At 64.1% G+C, this 18,612-nt stretch overlaps 2 protein-coding genes across 3 annotated transcripts; one reads left to right on the forward strand and one right to left on the reverse strand.

Moving 5' to 3' along the window:
• Positions 1–2: 2 nt before the first annotated feature.
• DVL1 (dishevelled segment polarity protein 1) lies at positions 3–12,795 on the forward strand (the record flags this gene model as incomplete). The annotated part of the gene is made up of 15 exons (XM_046661789.1): positions 3–169; positions 5,982–6,051; positions 6,247–6,368; positions 6,606–6,709; positions 6,966–7,104; positions 7,727–7,820; positions 7,899–7,968; positions 8,110–8,249; positions 8,329–8,405; positions 8,484–8,551; positions 8,707–8,784; positions 9,553–9,684; positions 9,764–9,931; positions 10,009–10,215; positions 11,422–12,795. Coding segments are annotated over 15 exons (2,025 nt in total), but the record flags the coding sequence as incomplete, so codon positions are not given.
• A 137-nt stretch (positions 12,796–12,932) lies between these two features.
• TAS1R3 (taste 1 receptor member 3) lies at positions 12,933–18,541 on the reverse strand. 2 transcript variants are annotated; one of them, XM_046663349.1, is made up of 7 exons: positions 16,745–18,541; positions 16,330–16,630; positions 15,950–16,243; positions 15,458–15,718; positions 15,111–15,314; positions 14,836–14,956; positions 12,933–14,651 (listed from the first exon to the last, which is right to left on the reverse strand). In XM_046663349.1, exons 1-7 carry the CDS (start codon positions 17,707–17,709, stop codon positions 13,687–13,689), a joined length of 3,111 nt encoding a protein of 1,036 aa, XP_046519305.1. In that variant the 5' UTR covers positions 17,710–18,541; the 3' UTR covers positions 12,933–13,686. The 2 variants fall into 2 exon arrangements, with proteins under 2 accessions (XP_046519305.1, XP_046519304.1); XM_046663348.1 differs by having other exon boundaries at positions 15,458–16,243.
• Between the last annotated feature and the right edge of the window lie 71 nt (positions 18,542–18,612).

Genomic DNA, 18,612 nt, shown 5'->3' on the forward strand with positions numbered 1-18,612 from the left:
TGGCGGAGACCAAGATCATCTATCACATGGACGAGGAGGAGACGCCGTACCTGGTCAAGCTGCCCGTGGCGCCCGAGCGCGTCACGCTGGCCGACTTCAAGAACGTGCTCAGCAACCGGCCCGTGCACGCCTACAAATTCTTCTTCAAGTCCATGGACCAGGACTTCGGGTCAGTGGGCCGCGGGGCCTGGGCGCGGGCATGGGGGCACCTGCCTGCGCCCGGGCAGGGCCTTGGGATCCTGAGTGCCTCGGCGCCCCGGTGTGGTGTATGTCCCGCCAGGCTGTGCCCTGAGCTGCCTGCCCAGCAGCCTGAGAGCTCTGGACGGTGGGCAGAGGAGGGTCTTGGCTTCTCTGCCCACCCTGGGCCGAGTCCTGTGTGCCTGAGTGTATGTGACCTGCGGGTCAAGGTCCGTGGCCCAGGGCAGGGCGACTCCAAAGTCCCACCATGGCACCAATCAGACTCAGGGTCCTGCTGCCCCCCTTCTGTGCTCAAGGCCTGCCTGGAGGGCTTGTGATTCAGGGGGCCTGAGGTCAGAGGAGTGTCAGAGTGTCCCGGGAAGGGGGCGTGGGGGCAGGGTCCCCTAGGAAGCCTGGAGGAAACCAGGTGATCTGGAGCAGCGGCACAGATCTGTCTGCTGGGGTCTGCAGAAGTTTCCAGAGGCTCAAGACGACCTCCCCTTAGCTCCCTCCTCCTCCTCCACAGTCCTGAGGACAGGGCAGAGGTCAAGGGTCACTGGGGACCATGGGGCATCTTTCCGCCCACCCTTGCCCTGGGGTTGCTGACCGCTGGGCCTCTGTCCCTGCTGAACCACACAGCACTGGACTTCCTGAGAGCAGCCCAGTCCCTCCGTTGACTCAAGGCAGCCTCTGGCTTAGTGTCCCCCCTTCCGGCCTTAGTGGTGGCCGTCTCAGCTGAGGGGACTCCTCACTTGCACGGGGCTGGGCCTGTGGGACGGTGAGCAGGAGGCTGGCTGTCTGCGCGAGGCCTGACCCAGCAGAGCCTCAGGTAACCTGAGTCCCTGGCTCGGCAATGCTGGGGGGGCCCAGAGGCCTCGTGGGCCTAGCAGGTGTGCCCGGCCACCCTCGGGCAGCCATGTCCTTGTGTGTGGCTGCGTCTCAGGACTTTGACATTGAGGCGTTTCCTGGATTCTGTGGTTTGCACAGGCCCTGGGCAGCGCCAGGTCAGGTCAAGCTGGGGCCACTCTGTGGTTTTCAGGGGGGCCTGAGAGACATTTGGACAACTGGACTCTCCTGGGCCTGCCACCAGGGAGAGGCAGAGAGAGGAGGGTGTGTCCTTGGCCGCCTCAGAAGGCCGGGCGCCCCCGGCCCTGCCTGGCTGGCCTTCCTGCCAGCTCAGCTCAGGAGCTGCCACCAGGCGGGCTTCTTGGCGTGGGTGTTGTAGGGAGTCTGGTCCGGTCGCCTCCCTTGCCCTCCCTGGGCCGTCTCAGTCTCGACTCCTCTGAGTTCGGGTTGCTTTGGCTGTGAGCATCGGGTGTGTGAAAGGGTGTTTTTGTTTTCAACTTAGTTTATTATTTTAACAAAAATTACCCCAACGTTGCAAGTGCTCCCTGCCACAAACTCAAGCCAGCAGTGTGTGGCCAGATGTGCGCCCAGCCCCACAGGTTGCTGCTCTCGCGCCATGCTGTGGCATGCATCTTGAGGGGCCTGCCACCTGCTCCTGTATCTGATAGCCTCTGCGGGCTGCCCGTAAGCTGCAGAAACCCACACCCCACATGCACTCCCAGCAGAGGCTGGGTCTGTTGGATTTGTAGGACCCGTGGGTGCCTTGACCTAGGAGGTGGGTAGGTAGGCAGATCTGGGTCTTTTTCTTTTTTTTTTTGAGGAAGATTAGCTCTGAGCTAACTGCTGCCAATCCTCCTCTTTTTGCTGAGGAAGACTGGCCCTGAGCTAACACCCATGCCCATCTTCCTCTACTTTATACGTGGGACGCCTACCACAGCATGGTGTAACAAGTGGTGCCATGTCCGAACCCGGGATCTGAACTGGTGAACCCCAGGCCACCGAAGTGGAATGTGCGCACTTAACTGCTGCGCTACTGGGCTGTCCCAGATCTGGGTCTTGAAGCAGGACTAGGAGTTCTTTTGGTGGTCTAGGCAGGCCTGGGAATGGCTGGGATGGGGGAAGGAACTGGACTGGGTAGGGGGCAGCCACTGAGGCTGGGCTGGCACAGGGGGATGGATTGGGGTGACGCTGGAAGCGCAGTGGGCAGACAGAATGGGGAGGCTCAGCTTACCTCCTCCCCAGACCTCTGGCTAGTGGCCTCAGGGACCTGGGAGAGGACCACTATCAACTGCCTCCTTTCTCCCCTCCCCTGAGATTTCCCTGCAGAGCTCTAAGCTCTGTTTATTCTGTAGAATCATTTGTTCAGTAGAATAAATTCCCTCTGGGACGAGCTGATCAGTCACTCACACTTTAGTGTAAACATGAACTGAAGGCTCACCCTGGGTACTAGGGATGTAGCTGGAGATTGGGGGAAGGGAGAGGAGGTCCTGACTTGGCTGGGGCAGTGGCCTCCCCCATGAGAGGGGTGGCCTCAGATTGGGGGCCTCCTACCCCAGCCGCCCATCCCTCTGTGGGATGGGCCCTGAGTTCCTCAAGCCTCTGTTCCTGGCCATAGCTGGCCACCTAGTAAGAGAAGGGGGAGTCTGAGGTGTGGCCATGGCCCACAGGCATCTTTGGCCAAGTGTTGGGGGTCCTGCGTTCACATCCTGCTTTTCTCATGCAGGTCATGGCTATTCTGACCCAGCAAAGCTGGGGAGGTCTCTGGGCCTGTGGCATTTGGGGGGCAGCAGTGCAGGAGGGCCTGGCCTGGCCTCCGGGCTGTGAGGCAGAAGTTGGGGTGTTGTGCCCACAGTCTCCCCACTGCCAGGGCCACCTTGCTGCTTCCAGGCCTGGCCAGATGGGACACTTAGCTCTTCTGCCTGGCAGAGGCCCCAGCTCCTCCATGTCTGGGCCAGGAGCTCCAGTCTCTGAGGCCACCTGCCCGAGGCCCTCAGTGGCATGGTGTGAGGGCTGCGGGGCGGGGCTGGGCACTTGGCCTGGTCCGGACTGGCTGGGTGAGCTCCCACTTTCCCCTCCACAGGTGCCGTCTGGGGTCAGTGCCCCCCGCGGTGTCGGGAGAGTCCAGACAGGTCATCCCCTGGAGCTTGTGGGGGCCTGGAGGACTGGGACCCCCCTCGCCCTGGAGCCTGCAGAGCCTGGGGGGCTCAGGACCACCTATGGACAGGCTGGACGAGGAGTGGCCAGCTCTGGGGTCAGGAGGCCGTGAGGGGACAGGTGAAGGCTCAGTAGGAGCTGAGGACCCCGACTCTTAGGGGCACGCAGGGGACTCTGAGGGCCCAGGGATGGCCCTTCCTCCCCCGTCACACCCAGCGCACTCTGCCAACTTCCTGCTTCGAGGTGGGAGGACGGGGCGATCTGGTGCCTCTGGGGATGCAATTGGGGCCGTCCCACTGGGAAGGGCTGGCCTGTGGCGTGCTGTGGCCTCTGGGAGCCCTGTGGGTCCTCCTGGCCCGTGGCTGCACTTGCTTCAAGGGCCCTGCTCTGAGCAGATTCCTCGCCTGGGCGAGTCTGCGGGGGTGGCGGGCGGGGCTGGGCAGCCACAGTTCTAGGTTAACTGGGATCTTGCTAGGAATTCTGAGGTTAGGAGCGAGATGCCAACGGGGGTGCCCCTAGGAGGCTGCCCCTAAGGCTGGTGGAGACTGCTCATGAGGTCTGCTCTCCCACTCAGCAAGACCCGGCCCAGGAGGTGGCCCCGGGGCTGTTTGGAAGCGTTTCTGTGCTTGGTGGAGGCCTCTCCCACTCCCACCCCCATCCCCACCCCCAACCTTGTCCCTACCCTGGGGCTCCTGGGAGATGGTGCTGACCACCAGTGGGCAGCATCGTACACCCCAAGGAGAGCACCCATGCCATTTGTCCTAGGAGCCCTGGCACCTACCCCCTCCCTCTCTAGTGTCCTGGCCTAGCTGAGCTGGGGCCTATGGTGCCCCCAGTGCCCTGACCCCCAGGCGGAAGGCAGAATGCTCTGCCGCGCAGGTTGGAGGACTTGGGCTCCTCAGGCTGAGAAGGCCCAGGGAGGCAGGGCCTGTGAGCCCTGGGAAGGGTGTCCACGCAGGGGTGGGGGTGCAGAGGCCTCGGGCAGCCGTGGGTGATGGGTCATCGAGGCTCTGGCCCGGTGGGCAGCGGGGCTTTGGGAGCTCCTGGGCCCCCAAGCCTGGGTGTCTGCCTCTGGTGGAACCTGGCGGGCCCTGCAGTGGGGGCCAGGGGTGCTCATCTGCCTCCCTGTGAGTGAGTCAAAAAGGGCTGGGCCTTGGGTGTGGCTGGGAGGCTGTTGGCCAGGCCAGTTGGGCTGTGCGGCGGGAACCAGGTCCTTCCCTGGTTTCTGTTGCTGCAGCCACTCGGAGACGGTGCTCTCCGTCCCCTCGGCCCCTGGGAGGGCCTCTGTCTGTCAGCTGCAGCCAGCAGCCCTGGGTCTTCCTGTGGTGACAGCCCCCCACGTGGCCTCCTTAGCCGAGACCTGGGCCAGGTCACAGCCTCTCCTGGAAGCTCAGCTCTGCAGGGCTGTGGCGCATGAATGAGGGCAGCAGACATGGGGTTGGCTCCTCAGTGGGGAGAGGAGGGTCCTGAGAAATGACCCTTTCTGTCCTTTGGGGGCGTTCACCTCATCTGTGCGTATATGGCTGGCCCTGGGAAGTGTCTGGGGGGGCTGCCGCAGGACCCTGGCTGGGTGCCTCCTCCCTCCCAAGCCGGCCCTGTCTCCTCTGTCCACTCTTCCCCGAGATCTGGGGTCCCCTCCTGGTGCATGGGGTGGACCAGGGCCTTGCTCCCTTGGTGGGAGTGTGGGGTCCAGCTCCCTGGGGGCCTCCTGCCACCAGCTGCTGCCCAGGACTGGCCAAGTTGAGGCGTCCAGCCCCAGCAGGCCATGAAGCTGCTTCCTGCTGAGTCTCCTGGCTCCCATTTCTCCACTGGGCTCAAGTCCTGGGCATGGAAATCCCACTGTGCTGGGCAGGGCTGGACTCTGGGGGCCGGGCCGTGGGGGCTGCCTCCTGCTGCAGAGCCTGCCCTGCTCCCTGGGCCTCCAGGAGGCCACAGTGTGGGGCGTGTCTGGGCCACAGCCACTGCCTGCCCTGCCCCACAGCTTCTCTCCACCAAGCTATGGTGGCTGCTGCCCTCCTCACCCCTTTGAACCTGACACCTAGACTCCCCCGACCTGTTTCCGACCCCAGTCTCATCATTGCCCCGGCTCTCTGTGTTCTGCCTTCTGTAAAGCCCAAGCCCACCTGACTCTGGGCAGCACTAAGACACAGGCCAGTGGGCTGGTTGCTGGGTAGTGGGAGCAGCTAGTGGGACTCGCTGACTTTGGGGGGCTGAGACTTCTCAGTGGGCCCAGCTGGCTCTGTGCCTTTCCAGGTCTTGAGTTGGGCTGCTGCAGCCAGCGGGGAGCTGTTTGTCTCCCTGGCCAAGCAGATGGGCCTGGAGGGTGGTGGCCTGCCTTTGAAGTGGGGGTGTGTATGTGTGTGGGGGGTCTGTGTGCCCTGCCATCTTGACCTGCCTGTGTATCTGGAGTCTGATCTCCCTCACTTCTGTGCTGTGAGCCAGGCCCTGTTCTGGGCAGAGGGGGTTGCAGGGAAGGAGCCAGACAGACCTCACCCTCACAGACCCACACTCCATGGGGCCACAGACAAGGTAGATGTTATAGGGTGCTATAGGTGGTGCCCCTCCCAGTGCCAGAGGGTTGGGGTCTGGACCCCCTTGGACCTGGGCCCTGAGAAGTGTCCTCAGGAGGATGATAAGTGTCCCCAGGAAGAGAGTGTGTGAGGCAGGGGCATCCACATAGACTGATATCTGGGCATGTGGCACGTGCCCTGGGCAGGGGTGGGGGTGGGGGGGTCTTACCCCTGGAGCCCACTGGTGGGAGCCAGCTCCAGTTTGGGTGGTCTCACAGCCGCGTCTGCCGGCAGGGTGGTGAAGGAGGAGATCTCCGATGATAATGCCAAGCTGCCTTGTTTCAACGGCCGTGTGGTCTCCTGGGTGAGTGTGTGGGACGTTGGCAGAGGCTGCTCAGCCGGGGTAGGGGTGGTCCCTGTGTTGCAGAGGGGAGAGCTGGGCTTGGGCGAGTGGGTGTGGGCAGTGGGTGGGAGGAGGCTGGTCACCTGTGCCCTAGGCGCTCTGCTGGGGGTGGCCTGGAGGCCATGGGAATCCCTGAGCTTTTACTCCCCTCCACAGCTCGTGCTGGCCGAGGGCGCACACTCAGACGCAGGGTCTCAGGGCACTGATGGTCACGCAGACCTGCCCCCGCCTCTTGAGCGGACAGGCGGCATCGGGGACTCCCGGCCCCCCTCCTTCCAGTAAGGACTCTGGGGGGTGCTGAGCCCAGTGGTCCTGAGGGCCTGCTGCCTGCCAGGCCCCTGGTGGGGAGGGGGGGCAGCTGAGCAGGGACCCAAAATCAGTAGGAGCTGGTCAGCAGAGGAGGGGCAGAGAGGTGAGGGTTGGGGTTCCACTGGGTGAAGGGAGGTGAGGAGCTGATGGTGTCTGAGGTGCTGTTGGCCCGCCTGCCCCAGCCCACCCTCCTCTTGTTGGCACAGCCCAAATGTGGCCAGCAGCCGTGATGGGATGGACAACGAGACCAGCACAGAGTCCATGGTCAGCCACCGGCGGGAGCGAGTCCGACGCCGGAACCGTGAAGAGGGTAACAAGGCCATACCCCAGACCTCCCTGGGGCCCTGTGGTACACCCCAGGTCCCTGCTGACACTTGGGTACTGCCCTCCACCAGTGGGGTCCCTGGGCAGAGGCCCCAGGCCCCACTGCATGGGACCCCAGTGTCCCCTCAGCACCCCCGTAGAGACCCTACCAGCTCCTTGGTCAACAGTACTCGAGGCCACACAGATTGCCTGAGACCTCCAGTGGACCCCATGGCCAGCTTCCCTCCCTGCTGTCCCTACAGCCACCCGGACCAACGGGCACCTTAGGGGGGACCGGCGGCGGGACCTAGGGCTGCCCCCTGACAGCACGTCCACTGTGCTGAGCAGTGAACTCGAGTCCAGCAGCTTCATCGACTCAGACGAGGATGACAACACAAGCCGGTGCGCAGGCATGCGTGCGCGCATGTGTGTGTGGGTGTGTCATGCACATGAGCATGTATGTGTGTGCCTGTGGGTGTGTTGTGCACATGTGTGTGTGCGTGGACCGTGTGCATGCACGGGTGTTACAGGTGTTTGTGCATGTTTGTGTGGACGTGGGTTGTGTGTATGGGTATGTACGCATGGGTCTGTGTACATAGATGTGTGTGCACGTGGGTGTGTGTACATAGCTGTGTGTAAATGTGTGTGCATGCCTGTGTGTCTGGCCAAGTGCACTTTGTGCACACATGAGTGTGTGCATGTGCAGGTGGCCATGCTAGCCAACGTGGTGTTTGTATCTCCATGTGTGCCAGAGAGTAGCAATCCATATAGGTGTGGGGTTTGTGTGTGTCATGTGTGCACCGTGGGGGTGTGTCTAACCAGGAGCTGAGCCTTCTGAGCAAACCCCATCCAGGACCTGTGTCTCCTGGGGTCGGCCCCGCCCGACCCTCCTGCCTCCCATCCTGCCCTGACTACTCAGGCTTCAGTGTCCTCGACAGTGTGAAGGGGGGCGGGGGCACCCTGTTCTCTGCCCTCCCTCAGCCCTGCAGCCTCCAGCCTGGCCCCTCACCTACCTGCCCCCTAGGCTGAGCAGCTCCACGGAGCAGAGCACCTCCTCCCGGCTCATCCGGAAGCACAAGCGCCGGCGGCGGAAGCAGCGCATGCGGCAGACGGACCGTGTAGGTGGTGGCCGGTGTGGGGGGTCTGGGCTTCATGCAGCCCCTGCTCACAGTCCCTCTCCTGGTGCCCCTCCCCAGGCCTCCTCTTTCAGCAGCATCACAGACTCCACTATGTCCCTGAATATCATCACCGTCACGCTCAATATGGGTGAGACCTCAGTGGGGCCACTCAGTGGGGTGGGGGCCACTCAGCAGGGCAGGGGTCCCTGGGCGTGGGGGTCCCTGTGTGCTGGGGTCCCTGGGAGGGGGTCCCTGGGTGGGGTGCCTGCTCATCTCCTGCCCCCTGTAGAGAGGCACCATTTCTTGGGCATCAGCATTGTGGGCCAGAGCAACGACCGGGGCGACGGCGGCATCTACATCGGCTCCATCATGAAGGGCGGGGCTGTGGCCGCCGATGGCCGCATCGAGCCTGGTGACATGCTGCTGCAGGTGCGAGGTTGCAGGGAGCTGCTGGGGGGCCCAGAGGTCAGCACCCCCACCCCACCATGCTGAACCCCTCATCCCCCAGGTGAATGACGTCAACTTTGAGAACATGAGCAATGACGACGCCGTGCGGATGCTGCGGGAGATCGTGTCCCAGACAGGGTGAGGCACGGGGGATGCGGGTGGGTGGGGGAGCACGTGAGGCCTCACCTGTGTGACCTGCCGCGCCCCACCCCGCAGGCCCATCAGCCTCACGGTGGCTAAGTGCTGGGACCCGACCCCCCGGAGCTACTTCACCATCCCAAGGGGTGAGTGAGCCCACGGGGCTGGTGGGGCTGGGGTCGGGGCGCCAGCCCAGCCTGAAGGGTCTCTCTCCTCTGTGCCCCTGTGCTCTGCTTCTCCCTCACCGTCCATGCGTCTGTCCATTCGTCTGTCTGTCTGCTGCCACGCGGTGGCCACCCAGCTGACCCAGTTCGGCCCATCGACCCAGCCGCCTGGCTGTCCCACACAGCGGCGCTGACTGGAGCCCTGCCCCGCTACGGTACGAGCCCCTGCTCCAGCGCCGTCTCGCGCACCAGCTCCTCCTCACTAACCAGCTCTGTGCCCGGCGCTGCACGTAAGTGGCAGCTCATGAGATCAGGGAATTGAGGCACTGGGGCCACAGGCCAGGCCGAGGTGCCCGCCAGTGCAGTCACACCCGCTGGCCGCCCCAGCCTCCAGTGCTGTGCCAGGTCCACCTGCACGGATGCGGTGCTGACACGCGTGTCTGACCCGGCACCGCCACACGTGTGCACCCTCACGCACACCCTCCCAGTTTGCTGTCTATGTGGCGGGAGTTAAAAGTGCCTGGAGGGGCCAGGCCAGCCCCCAGGGCCCTGCCTGGCCATCCACTGTCTGCTGTGGCAGGGCTGGGGAGAGGCGGGTGCACACGTGGCCCCCACCCTGCTTTCCTGCCGCTAACACGACTAACAGCCCTGAGCTGGCAGAGGAGGGCAGTGCAAGAGGCCCGGTCCCCTGTGGGGTCTGGTCTGCATGGGGGTTGCCTCGCCTTGGTTTGGGCCCAAGATCCTGATGAAGCATCTGCAGGAGTAGCAGACGAAGGTCCAGTCCCCGCCACGCCCACCCCCAGACCCTGTGGGGTCCATCGAGCGGTGGGGGCGGACCCCACAGTCACTGGGCTTCAGGGCCTGGGCTCCCCGGCCGCATGCTGCCCAGAGCCGGGGGTGCAGCAGGCGGGGCCTAGGGTCCCTCCCGAGCCCGCCCCCTGCCCGTCAGCACTTGGGGCTGAGGAGGGGGCCGTGCCTTGCAGAGCTGGAAGAGGCGCCATTGACCGTGAAGAGTGACATGGGCGCCATCGTTCGGGTCATGCAGCTACCAGACTCCGGCCTGGAGATCCGCGACCGTATGTGGCTCAAGATCACCATCGCCAACGCCGTCATCGGTGAGTGGTCTGCTCCCTGGCAGTGGGGGCAGGGCAGGGTGGGGCACCCCTGCCATGTGCTGATTCTTCGTGCGGGCAGGGGCGGATGTGGTGGACTGGCTGTACACACACGTGGAGGGCTTCAAGGAGCGGCGGGAGGCGCGGAAGTACGCCAGCAGCATGCTGAAGCGTGGTTTCCTGCGGCACACCGTGAACAAGATCACCTTCTCCGAGCAGTGCTACTACGTCTTCGGGGACCTGTGCAGCAGTGAGTTGGGGGCTGCGGGGCAGGGATGCCCGGAGGGCCTTCCCAGCCCACTCTCACCCACCCTCCCCTCCTGCCAGATCTCGCGGCCCTGAACCTCAACAGTGGCTCCAGTGGGGCCTCAGAGCAGGACACGCTGGCCCCGCTGCCCCACCCGGCCGCTCCCTGGCCCCTGGGTCAGGGTTACCCCTACCAGTACCCGGGGCCCCCGCCCTGCTTCCCGCCCGCATACCAGGACCCCAGCTTCAGCTACGGCAGCGGCAGTGCTGGGAGTCAGCAGAGTGAAGGTGAGAGCCTGCCCGGCGCCCAGCTCCCTGCGTCCCCACCACCTGGCCCTGCCCAGCGTGCCCGCCCCCTGCCCTGTGTGCTCCTGCCTGCTCTGTGCTTGGCCCGGGTGGGCTTCTTCTGGAAGGGGTGAGTGTTGAGGGGGATGTGGAGAAGGAACCCAGAGGCTTCAGTGGTTGGGGGGGTGGGCCGATGTTCCATCTGTGGCTGAGGCAAGAGGCCAGGAGATGGTGAGGGAGAGGACACAGTAGAGGACAGACGCCTCCCTCCAGTGATGGCAGCCCCGCAGGGAGCCAGAGGTGGACACTTTCACAGACAACTATGTCTCCGTGCTGGGATGTGTGGGGAGCTGAGAGGGAAGGTCGAGGGGCGTCCCTGAGGAGGGGACTTGTTGGGACAGTAGCCTTAGTCTGCCTGGGGGTCTGTGAGGCCAGTGGGTGCATGCCCATAGGGTCTGGGGAGAGGTCAGGCGGCTGGCCCAGCAACCCAGAAGGGATGGAAGAGACAGGAGAGTGGGTTGGAGGGCAGCAGTTCCCGAGGGGAGGCTGTGTTGGCCGCCTGTGACCCTGGGCAGGCCCCACTGGTGGCGGCGTGCCCTGGCAGGTAGGTGTGGTGCCCAGGTCGGGCCTGGTGTGTAACTCGTGCTATCCCTTGCTTTGTGCTGAGCAAGCCTTAGACTGAAGGACTAGCAGAATGGACCCTTGGGGCCGGTAAGCCAGGGTCTTGCCCAGTGTCCCTCATGGCATGTCCCCAGCCAGCTAGCCTTCACAGCACTTCCTGGGAACCCAGGACAGGGGCTGAGCTGAGTAGCTGGCCAGGGCCCCGGGGTCGGATGGAAGGTGGGTCTTTGGGTGGGGAGCCCAGGATGGCTGACCGGAGTGCCAAGCACACAGGCCCTTCTTTGTGCCTTGGTTTCTCAGCTGCAAGACCAGGCCCTCGGTTCAGGCATTGGGGTGAGGCGTGGGGGCATCGAGTTGGCCCTGGAGCATCCCCACCTGCCTGCCACTGTCCCTGCCTCGCCTGCTGCAGCTGCTCTTACTTCTCTGGGTGGGGCAGGCTCTACCCTTGTGTCTGCATGGCTGTCCCCCTCCCACCCCCACCCCATCTCAGGGCCACCAGGTTCTGGCCCTGGTTGCTCTGGCGATGGCCAGTTGTCCTGGAAGTGGCAGGGCCTGACTGACTGTCCTCTCCCCACTTCTCAACCCCAGGAAGCAAAAGCAGTGGGTCCACCCGGAGCGCCGGCGGGAGCAGCCGGCGGGCACTGGGCCGAGAAAAGGAGCACCGGGCGGCTGGAGCTGGGGGCAGCGGCAGCGAGTCGGATCACACAGCGCCAAGTGGGGTGGGTGGCAGTGGCTGGCGGGAGCGTCCGGCTAGCCAGCTCAGCTGTGGCAGCAGCCCACGCAGCCAGGCCTCAGCCGCTGCCCCGGGGCTCCCCCCACTGCACCCCCTGACGAAGGCCTACTCGGTAGTGGGTGGGCCGCCTGGGGGGCCGCCTGTTCGGGAGCTGGCTGCTGTCCCCCCAGAGCTGACAGGCAGCCGCCAGTCTTTCCAGAAGGCCATGGGGAACCCCTGTGAGTTCTTCGTTGACATCATGTGACCGAGGAGAGAGTGCCTTCAGCCCGGCCCTGCAGGAGGGCGCTGCACCTGGAGCTTGTGTGGGCTTGCCTTAGTGGGGGCCGTCCTGCGTCACGCCAGCCTGTGCTTCCACGCGCACAAGGGGCTGTGCTGTGGGGTTTGGGCCTGGACAGAGGGTGGGAGCAGGCTGGAGGGGAAGGGTTGATGGCAGCCCGAACCACCATGATCTGGCCCCGGCAGCCTGTCCACTTCCGGAAAGAGCAGCTTGTGTCCATGCAGACCCTGGTGGGGACTCCATTGCCTTGTGCTCAGGCGGGTCTGACCTGCTCCCCTTGATGTGCGGCTTAGGGACCCCTATTTGCCCACAGAGCTGCGCACAGGGCCCCAGACCGAGCTAAGAGGTGGCTGCTGGGCCTGGACCCCCTCCTTACCCAGTTTGTGGGCCCTGCCCATCTTGCCCAGGCTCGGGGACACTCTTGGGGGCAGAATCAACCCCCAGGCCCCTGTGTGGCTGCCCAGAGTAGGATCTAATTTATTTATTTATTGCCTGCCTGTGTGCTCTGGAGGAGGTGGCAGCCAAGTCAGCCGTCTCCCTGGACCTGGCTGGAGCAGAGTTTGCATGTCCCCCCACGCCAGGTCTCAGAGCAAATGCTGGGACACAGGTCATGTCTGAAAGTGTATGGGAGGGTCAGCAAAGGGGAGAGATGGGAGAGGGGTGTGTTTCAGCCAGTGGGAGGGGGGACGTGACCCTGAGGGGCGAGGGGCAGGGATGTACACAGCTGCTGCAGGGGCAGGGTCTGGGGGCGAGGGGGCGGCCAGCCCACCCTTCCTCGCTGTCCTCAGGTGACTGCCCACCCACGCACACTGCTTCCTTCCTGGCATCTCTGGCCTGCACACATTTGCGCTGTAGATCCTGTATCGAGTCAGAAGGTCTGTTCAGATAGTTAATAGAGCTGCTTCTGTGTAAATGCTATTTTAAACACTAAAAAGCATTTAATTTTATGGGACCGACGTGTGGCCTGTGTCCTCTCTCCCACCAGGCTGCCTCAGGAGACTGGGCACACGGGTGGTGCAGCCTCCCCAGGGCCTGGCTAAGCGCTGATTCAGCACTGGGCCCAGTGCTGTCCTCGCTGTCCCAGCTTAGCCACAAGGCCCTGTCCCCGGTGCTGGCTCCCCCAAAGTCCTGGCAGGCTGTCTTCTGTCCGTGGTGCTGGCTCCTGGCTCCTTGGCTCCAGGGGTCCTGGTGGCTGGTGCTGGCCTTGGTGCTGACCCCCACCACTACCCTTCCTGGGCTCTGTCCACGGTGCTGGTGGCGGGCTGAGCCCATTCTACCTACTCAGCCAGGCCAGGAAGAAAAGGAAACTGGGAGCTCCCCTCCCCGCTGAGCAGACCTCTGTCCTGCAGTGGAGTGCACGGTCAGGCATGCACCCCTGCAGAGGGGTCCGGGCAGCCCCAGCCCACCCACCAAGCTCCCATTTCTGTGATGCTTGGAGTGGGTGCTGGGTGGGGGCCCCAGGCTGGCCCCAGGCTGGCCCCAGCCAGACAAGTGATGCCCAGCTTGGCCTTCAAGTGGTCTGGTGGGGCTTTCTGAGCTTTCAGCATGGGCTGCAGGGGCTTGAGGAGTCCTCCATGGGCCTGTTTCTGAAATAGTGGGGCTGGGTCACTTGGCTAGGGCTTGGCCTGGATGGGGACAGAGCCTGACTCTGAGGTCCCAGGAGATGGGATCCCACGGGGCTGAGGCCCCTGGTGCAGTGTCAGCAGCCAGCCTGAGGTCAGAATCTAGAGCTGGGAGTCTCAGCAGAGGCGGGCCACAGTTTGCAGATTGCTGTATGGGGACTTGGTTTGGGGGCATCTTAGCTAGGTCTGGGTTCACTGGGATGAGGTCACCAGGTTGGGAGTCACTTATTTTTGCCCTGAGTCTCCTCCCCACCCGCACTGCCACCCCATCCTGTGGCATCACCCGGACCCTCTCCCAGGAAGAACTCGGGGGTGTTGAGCTCCGGCCGCCATAGCAGCAGGTAGCACTTGGGCAGGTGGAATGTGGCCAGGATGCCCAGGGCACAGAGGAGGATGGTGCCCATCTGCACGGCGGGCTGGTAGGCCACGTGCATGTTGGCAAAGAGGGGCACAAAGGAGATCCACGTGAGGAAGTAGGCCAGCATAGCGAAGGTGAGGCCACGGGCACTGTTGTAGCGGCCGGGCTGGCTCTGCACCAGGAAGGTGCCCAGGAAGCAGAGGAAGGCCAGCACAGCGTTGGTGATATGCACCAGGCCAAAGCTGACCCAGGAGTGCACGCGGCAGTGCACCAGTGCCTCCGTGGGCAGCACCTGCCAGTCTGTCACCACCTCTGGTGGGAAGACCACCAGGTACCAGGTACATAGTGCTGCCTCAGCCAGCATGGGGAGGAGCACCACCAGCCAGGCCCAGGGCCCCCGAAGGCGGCCATGCAGCCAATCCGCCCAGCTCGTCGGCAGCTCTGACTTCACAAAGATCTCGGCCGCCTGCAGGAAGAGTGTGCTCAGGCAGCCAGTGAGCGGGAGGTGGAGCAACAGCAGCTGGGCCAGGCAGCTGGTGGGGCTGGGCCGGCCGGGGAACAGGAGGACACCGAGGCAGACGAGGCTCAGGCAGGCCAGGCCAAAGCAGGCCCGTGGCCCACCCGAGGCTCGAACTAGCGGGCTGTCCCTGTGCTGGACGAAGAGCCCCAGGGCCGTCAGGGCCAGGCTGAAAGCCAGGCCCAGCAGCACGAGCAGCGCCAGCACGGCTGGCTCCCCCCACGCCAGGAACTTGGGCCTGCGGGGGAAGCAGTGTGTGCTCCGATCAGGGGACCACTGGTCCTGGTCACACGGGGTGCAGAGGAGGTCATCTGTGGTGTGGGAGGAGAGAACAGACACTGAGAGGCATGGGCTCCCCTCTGGCCTCAGAGTTGGCTTAAGAAGTGGAACCGCCTCTGAGCCGTGTGCTCCTGACCCTGTGGGTCCCCTCTCCCACTCCTGCCCCAGCTTGTGCAGGCCCGCTGGGAGGGTGGCTCACCTGGGAGGGTGGCTCACCTGGCTTGTGCCGGTAGCTGCCCGCTTTGCAGTCCACACAGTCGTAGCAGCAGGAGTGGAAGCCCTTCACACGGCGCACCTGGCCCTCCTCGCACTCCCGCGAGCACTGGGATACGGGCTCCTGGCATGGGGGCCTCAGGGCTTAGGCTCGGCTCTGCTGAGGGCACCTGCCTGAGACCTGGGGACAGCCTTCTGCTGCCCCCTAGGTGAGGCCAGAGCTCGCTCCTGGCTTTGGGGGAGCTGCTGTGCGGCTGGGGACACAGCCTGGTGCTCACCTTGTTTCCTGGCGTGTGCCAGCACATCCGGGAGTGCTGGAGCTGCAGGCGGCCACTGAAGGTGCCCACAGTGCGCAACTCGGGCACCGGGCCCCGCCACACCCACAGCTTCAGGTCATAGTCCATGTCTACGTTCCCCGTGGTGTCAAACCGCAGCACCTTGCCACGCGCTCGGAAGGTCATGTTGTACATGCTGTCCAGGAGCTGGCAGGCAGGTGGGAGCAGATGGGACAGGCTGGACCAGGAACTGCCTCCAGCCCAGAACCCCCCACTGCCATCCCTTCTCCTCAGGGGTGCCCAGTGGCCCAGGGCAGGTGCAGGGACCTGCACAGCTCCCATGCCCTCACCTGCCAGGGCTGCACAGGCTCCTTGGGCGTGGAGCAGCCCGAGGCATTGCAGAGCAGCGTTTTGTGGAGGGCCTGGGCCACGCCATATACAGCTGCATAGGCGGCAAAGGTCCGGTGGTGCAGCAGCGTGGTGGACACATTCTCCAGTGTGATGTGGTCACACTGGGGGCAGCGCGGCCCCACCACGTGCCCCTCCAGGGGTGGGTGCTTGGTGTTCAGTGAGGCACAGAAGGCAGGGTCAGCGGCTAGGGCCAGGCGGGTCTGCACGTATGACGAGAAGTCAGGCATCAGGGCACCCTGGTGCAGGAAGCCGAGCACGGTGCCCACCTGGGCCATGCCAGGCAGCGTCATGACCAGTTCTGAGGTTAGCCAGGCCTCACTGGCCACCCACACCTTGGGCAAGAGCCCCCAGCGGATGCTGAGGCTGAAGAGGGTGCGGGCGGCAAGGGTGGAGGAGAACAGCACCACCACCTGCACGCTGCTCTGGTTTACCTGGTGCAGCAGGCTGTGCACAGAGCCCAGCTTCCGGCTGTCAGTGCCGAGCAGGGGCACCAGGCCCTCATGTGCGATGCAGATGCCCCGCATGTTGGCCAAGCCAGAGAAGAGGCTTAGGCCCTGCCGGCCATACTCGTCGTCACTGCCCACGGCAGCCACCCAGTTCCAGTGGAACTCCTGCAGCAGCTCCACCATGGCTGCCGCCTGCACGCGGTCGCTGGGCACTGTGCGGAAGAAGGACGGGAACTCCTCCCGGTTGCTCAGCCGTTCTGCGCTGGCGCCGTAGCTGATCTGCAGTGGCCAGGAGGCACCTCCTGATGAAGGGGCTCCCGTGGGAAGGGTGGTGGGGGTGGGGGACAGGAGAGGTGGGGGCGGACCTGAGGCATGAGGAAGAAGCTGAAGAACTTGCTGGTGACAAGGGCGAGCTCAGACGAGTGGGGCCCGATGACGGCCAGCACACGGGGCTGGTACTGTGTGTAGTCGCAGTAGGCGGCGATGTTGCTGCTGCCCGCCTTGGCCATGAACAGGAGGCTGGGCTTCATGGCAATTATGGGCTCTGAGCACGTGTCGAAGAAGTCATAGCCCAGGCGCAGCCCAGGCAGCAGGCTGGACCCATTGTTGATCTCCTCCACGGCCATCTGCACCGCCAGCGCCCAGAGCAGGCCGAGGGACGAGAACCTGGGGCCACGCAGAGCTGCAGGTGGCCGACAACCTTGACCCCACTCAGGGGGACACCAGACCTGAGCCACCCCAAGCCTGGCCACCCCTGCCCCCAACCCCTGTCCTCCCTACCTGGTGCACACGGTGGCATTGGGCTGTGTCCTGTTGCTGAGACCAGCACCCTCAGCCAAGCCAACGGGGAAGAGCCCACCCAGCACGTAGTCCCCTGACATCCTGAACTGCTGGGTCAGGCACAATGGGGCACCTGCCCTGAGGCCCAGGAGAGCCAAGAGGCCCAGGAGAGCCCGGCCTGGCATGGCAGGTGGCAGCTTCTGGCAGGGATGGCAAGTGGGCAAATCGGGCAGGCCCCAGATATGGTGAGTTGGGGTGGGGTGGGGCAGGATTTGTTTAGCAAAAACCTCGCCTGTCTTCACCTGCCAGCCCGGGGCCCCTGGGGCCATCCTTGCTCTCCTGGGCCCCACAGGTTTGCACATGTCGGATGCTGTTATCCTGATTGACACCACCAGGCTCTGCGGCTGACAGTGACCTGAGAAGGCAGGCTCTGACCTGGCACTGACCATGACCTTGTTACCTGCCTGTACCCAAGCCCTCAGCACCCACCCCACTCCTGGAGGGGAGGAGGAACACTCACAACGTCTCTGCCAGAGGGTCCTGGGGTCTCCAGCTGCCTGTGGGCGGGGCTTGGAGGTGACAGTGCCCCGGGGAGTAGGCACAGAAACACCTTCTCTCTCCAGCCCTGGGAAGGCACTGTCAGCAGCTGGGAACATTGCACAGGTGGCTCTATCTGCAAGCCCAGGGGGCAGTCTGAGGACAGCCCTGCAGACCAACCAGGAGGCCCGCAGACCGTTGGCCAGCCTGGCCTCCAGCCTGCGGCTGGGGTACGGGATGTGGCCTCTCAGCCTGCGTGGGAACAGTGCACCTTGAGGGACTGGACCATTCCTCCACTGGGGTCTGAGGCCTGGAAGCTTTGGAAGCCCTTGGGTTGGCTGCATACCAGGCCTGGGCACTCCATGGTGGCAGGTGCTCCCCCCGACCCAGGGGACAGGGCTCACAGCTGGGCCTGCAGGAGGGTGCATGCAAAAGAGAGGAAAGGCCGTAAACAAATAGGCTGCCACAGCTGGGTCAGCACCAAGTGTGCAGGGGCCCTGGTGGGTGGGATGGTAGATCCTACTTAGCCTCTGGGTGCCCAGGGACCAGCCTTCCCTGGCCTGGCCTGGGGGCCTTTGACACTAGGCTTGGAGGTAGAGGAGCTATACCCAGAGGAGCCGGGGAGACCAGCAATGTTTCAGGGGTGGGGCAGAGCAGGGGCTCTGGGCTTACAGAAAAGGTGGTCTAGGGACCTGAGCTTTGCCTGACCCTGCTGCCCTGTGGGGAGGGCCCACGTTGCACAGCACTCAGGACATGCACACGCATGTGCACAACACATGTGCACTGCACCTGCACGTCTTCAGGCACACACACACACATAAGTGCAGCCCTTGCTCTCTGGCCCGGGTGGACTCCAGGGTATCTTCCCAGGCCAGTCGCTGATTGTCACGGCCTCTGCTAGTGCTGCACGGGGCTGTGGCGCCTGCTGGGTGTGGGGCAGGCTGGGCGGCGTGCAGCAGCAGCCTGTGGTGGCCCAGCATCGGATGCTGCTATTTGGGTCCGACATTAGGTGGAGTGCCTGAGAGGACTCTGCCTGGCATGTGTCCTCTTCTTATCTGGGCCCATCATGGCAAAGAGCAGTCCCTGCTCCACTGGCTGCAGCCCAGGCAGGTCTGTCTTCTCCCTATAGTGTGTGGCTGGCCTCAGACCTGCGCTTTCAACCCAGCCCTGTGGGTGGAGCCATGCCTGTTTTCTCACTGTAAAGAGGAGTCATAGTGTGGACCTCGGCAGGGGTTGGGAGGACCAAGCTAAAGCCTGTACAGGGCAGGCAGGCAGCACCCCCTACCCACACTGGCTGGGTCATGCCTCACATCCCCATGGTTGGCACTGCC

The sequence above is a fragment of the Equus quagga genome, chromosome 5, assembly GCF_021613505.1.
Source record: "Equus quagga isolate Etosha38 chromosome 5, UCLA_HA_Equagga_1.0, whole genome shotgun sequence".
NCBI classification, from domain to species: domain Eukaryota; kingdom Metazoa; phylum Chordata; class Mammalia; order Perissodactyla; family Equidae; genus Equus; species Equus quagga.

Coding starts and splice junctions, on each gene's coding strand:
- TAS1R3 (XM_046663348.1), bottom strand. CDS start 17,709: ATGCACCCTCCTGCAGGCCCAGCTGTGAGCCCTGTCCCCTGGGTCGGG. Junction 16,244..16,329: donor GCTTCTTCCTCATGCCTCAG/GTCCGCCCCCAC, acceptor TGGCCACTGCAG/ATCAGCTACGGCGCCAGCGC. Junction 14,652..14,835: donor CAGCTACCGGCACAAGCCAG/GTGAGCCACCCT, acceptor CCCACACCACAG/ATGACCTCCTCTGCACCCCG.